Source organism: Adiantum capillus-veneris, chromosome 16, assembly GCF_014529385.1.
Source record: "Adiantum capillus-veneris isolate H3 chromosome 16, ASM1452938v2, whole genome shotgun sequence".
NCBI lineage: Eukaryota > Viridiplantae > Streptophyta > Polypodiopsida > Polypodiales > Pteridaceae > Adiantum > Adiantum capillus-veneris.
Genome location: NC_140946.1, coordinates 59,385,522 through 59,389,520, shown reverse-complemented (window position 1 = coordinate 59,389,520; position 3,999 = coordinate 59,385,522). Strand labels below are relative to the sequence as shown.

The 3,999-nt window shown below is 44.3% G+C and overlaps 1 protein-coding gene across 1 annotated transcript; it reads right to left on the bottom strand.

Moving 5' to 3' along the window:
- Positions 1–398: 398 nt before the first annotated feature.
- Positions 399–2,518, bottom strand: LOC147439121 (uncharacterized). Its single transcript, XM_086485023.1, has 3 exons — positions 2,174–2,518; positions 1,933–2,077; positions 399–1,766 (listed from the first exon to the last, which is right to left on the bottom strand). The coding sequence occupies exon 3, from the start codon at positions 1,560–1,562 to the stop codon at positions 816–818; it is 747 nt and encodes a 248-aa protein (XP_086341149.1). The 5' UTR covers positions 1,563–1,766; positions 1,933–2,077; positions 2,174–2,518; the 3' UTR covers positions 399–815.
- Positions 2,519–3,999: the final 1,481 nt, after the last annotated feature.

Here is a 3,999-nt window from a genome sequence, read left to right as displayed (position 1 = left end):
TGACTTGCAAGAGTCACACCACACATTGACTTACAATCATCTGCGGTAGACGATGGACCGTCACAACTATGCAAGGGTCATGAGCATTGAAATCAGCCCAATGGACTACTTTACATGAGCGTCACCGAGGGCTTGAAAAATTTGTGAATCAGTGCCAAACATTAATGTTTAAACCCCATAACAAAGTGCTAAATAGGCAATGTATGGATTTTTTTGTAATCTGTCATCTGGTCTGATCAAACCTTATAAAGCTGTCATCCTATCTTATACAGCTGTTGTAAAGTTCCCATCTTTGGGGTCACACACTTTGTACCTTTTTGCTTCTCTAATATATTCCAAAGCATGCTTTATGATTTTTTAAAAGAAAAGCAAAACAAAACTGTTTGGAGAGGCCTGTTCGCGTTTTGCATAACCCAATCTGTAAGTCCATTACCCAAACGAGAAACAAGATTAGCATCATCTATACCACAACGTATTCACCTCTGATACAATGTTAGATGACCTGTATACAGTGAAGGGTAATTTGTACAAGAGCAAATCCTATGTTCCCATGAGGCTAATGAAGGGTTGTGTGGCAAAATGACCCAATCCTTGGGGCAAACCCATGTGAAACAATTGAGCATATAGGTACAATCAAAGGTGGTCGTTTGGCACCTTGAAGAAAATGATGGTGAAAAGGATTAAGAATTGGATGACAAGGGAAGCTGAGACAGAATATCATCCACAAACGAAGCAAATCTTGATTAGCCAAGATGTTTTTGTAGAAGGAAACCACTGTCGACACAAGGTTCTAACTAACATTCTCCAAAGTAGTATCACTGCGGTTCCCTTCTCATAGACAGACCTCCGAAATCCAAGCGTCCTGCATCAAAATGCTGCCAAAGGTTCTGGTTATCAAACCTCGCTCTATGGTTCCGCAAATCAATGTTCCCCTCGGGCGAGCTTCCATATGACCAAGGGCTACTGAACTTGGGCCTTGGACTATCATCTTCACCATCCCCTGCGGGTTGGCTCTTTGTGTAGATCCTATTCTTCAAATTTACCAACATTTTCCAAGCAAGAGCTGCAGGAAGCCGAATGAAAGTAAGCGCTGCTAGATGAAGCAAAGCCAGAGGGCAACAACACACTGCAGCACAATCAGCGGTAAACCCCGCCAAGCACTTGCAACATACATTGTCCTGGCAACCTTTTCTCTTTTTGTCGAAATCTGCAGAGCCCCTTTTCTGCTGCTTCAGCTGGATTGGAGGATCCATATTTCCATTCTTGTAGTTGTGTCTATTGACCTCAGATTGTTTCTTCTTCTTCTTCCGTCGCTTCTGAGGGCCTTCGTGTTCAGGGATGCGTACAATTTCAGGCACAAGGCTGCAAGAAGAGGATGATGAAGAAGGGAGGGTGAGGTCCAAGTTGGGGTTGTATAGACCTTCAGAAGGAGAAGATGGAGGAAGGGAGGGTTCAGTTGTTGGCGAATCAATTGAGGAACTTGGTGATGAGGATGCTTTACCCTGCAATATAAGGGCCTTCACAGATGAATCAGGTACAAGGAGATGCGCAGAGGGGGCCATGAGTCAAACTGGATGTAGGTCAGAACGTGCTGCGAGTTATAAGCACATAAAGGCGAGCAGATAAACGGTTCTCTGCAGGATCACGTATCAAAGACATGAGGGTTTCACTGCCTTTGTGGTCATGAGCAGCATTCATGCTTGTTCGCTTGCAACTCCAAGGATGATCAAGCAGGAAACCCCTGACAAAAGTACGATTCAATTTCTCTGCATCAGCAGTGAGAAAAAGCTTTCATCCACATCAAGGTAGCGTGAAAAAGGTTTAAACTAAACCCTAAAATAGGTCCTGCGCAGAGTAGCGCTACAAAACCCGTTACAATGCCGATACAAAACCTAAAGCTATGCACAGAAATCGAAGTGCAGTAGGCCAAACCTGTTGAGCGACCGATGACTGTCTTTTGCAAAAAAGGAAGAAGGCAATGGCTGCCTGCAAGGAGAAGGTTATGGGAAAGCCTTCCTTCGAAGTAAATTATTCGCACACTGCGAGGAAGGCGACGATCATGGAAGAAGAATATATCCTGCAGAAGCAAAAACCTGGTTGTCTATAAAGGAAAAGCTATGGAACGAGGCAAGGCGTGTGTGTGTGAGAGTGTGAGAGAGAGAGAGAGAGAGACCGCCTTGTTGGGCAGCAGAGGGCGATGGCGAAATTCCGAAAGGCATGGCAAGGTTGGTTGTCAAATATTGGGCTTTTTTTATTATTCGATTTTCTTTTGGCCGGCCCTCTGGGCATTTTGTTATTTGCGTGTGCACTTTGCTAAGAGATTGGAACGTTGAAGGCGCAATTGGTTGTCCACCAAAACTAGGGCATTTGGTTCAACTAGGGCATTCTTCAATTGGTTGGAACGTTGAAGGCGCAATTATTTGTTCAAGTGCCCAATGCAAGAACGTTCCCCCCTCCCCACCACCAAAAAAAAAAAACAAGAGATAAACTTACTCCTCCATTCTATTCTATTTTTTGAGACATAACATAAATGGCCAAATATCACAGATTGCCCCGGCCACCCCCCCCCTCCTCCCAATGTGTGCCTTCTCCCCCTTGACAATTCCCACCCTGCCACCCTCCGCCCTTACTGCCACATCCAATCGCCCTTCCCATTCTCTCCACTATACACACACACACACACATATATATATATATATATATTGGAGAGGGGAGAGAAGAAGAGAATTTAACGTCGTAGGAAACTATCCCAAGATATAGATAGCGGTTCTAGAAAAGATGGTGACAACTGGCTCAACCCATACAAAAACAAAAGAAAAATGGGGCATCTTTAAAGATTCGCCCTCAATTTTGATTTTCTTGCTAAAGGGGAGACATACACCTCCATTATTTTGCTACCAAAGAGAGTACACTGTCATATCTTTCCCTTGTCAATCTCCCTTAGCACTTATTGCAAGGTTATTCAATGAGCTTGTAAGGACTTGCAACCACTATGTTTTTTTTAACCAACACAAGAGAAGGTAATCATATAGGGAAAAGTTGTGTGTCAAATCTCATACACTCACATCAACATGTGAAAGGGAAGGAGGGTAACATTTGAAATCTAACTCCATGTCAAACTTCAAAGCGGTGCGGGAAGAAGCCGGTAAGAGCTTGGTCGTATGCATTGGTACCTTGCTATTGAGCCGGTCATCAGCCAATTGTGTAGAGAGATAATGGACCCATTAACTCTCCGCCAAATCGCATAAAAAGGCAATTTTTTTGTTTGTATTCCCTCGATATTGATGGGATCGTGGATTCATTACAAAAATCACCTTCGATGGGATGTAGTCGTCGGGCAACAACCCTGTCAGAGTAGGGATCCCTTTTCACGCCCCTCTGACTGAGCCGTTGACCAGCCCTACCCGATTGTAATGGTTCGTAATGGACCATATTGGCCACCCAAAAACGAGGCAATAGAGCTACTTCGTGATTGCATGTGACCAAGCTCTAACTCAAAAACAATTGCATGCCCCTCTTATGTGGGTGGCCCCTTAGAATTCTCCCCAAACTCAACTCGATGTTGCCAACTAGATTATACTTTGGCCATATAGTAAAGTCAACGGTTTTTCCTACTTTCGATGGGGCATTAACTAGGAGGCCACAGACTCTTTCTCATCATCCTTCTCATGAGCACCGATGACTTTTCATAGGGTCGCTTGGTCCATCATCGAGACGATGGAGGAGCGCTTGGTTGGTTGACTCTTTCTCATCATGTATACTATTATAAAAGGGGGAGGGATTCCGGCCCCCCTTTGACACCTTCTTGATCCGGCATGTGTGTCTTGCGGCTCCGGCTACACAATGAGGCAACGAAAGACAGAGTGAGAGAAGTGACAGAAGGTCGCTGGCCGCACTAGTTTTATATAGTGTTTGAGAGTGTAGGCATACCTTGGGATTAGGAGCCACTGTCTCTCTCTTTTCTTGTTTTTTCAAGAATTACTTACAACCTTGAAATTA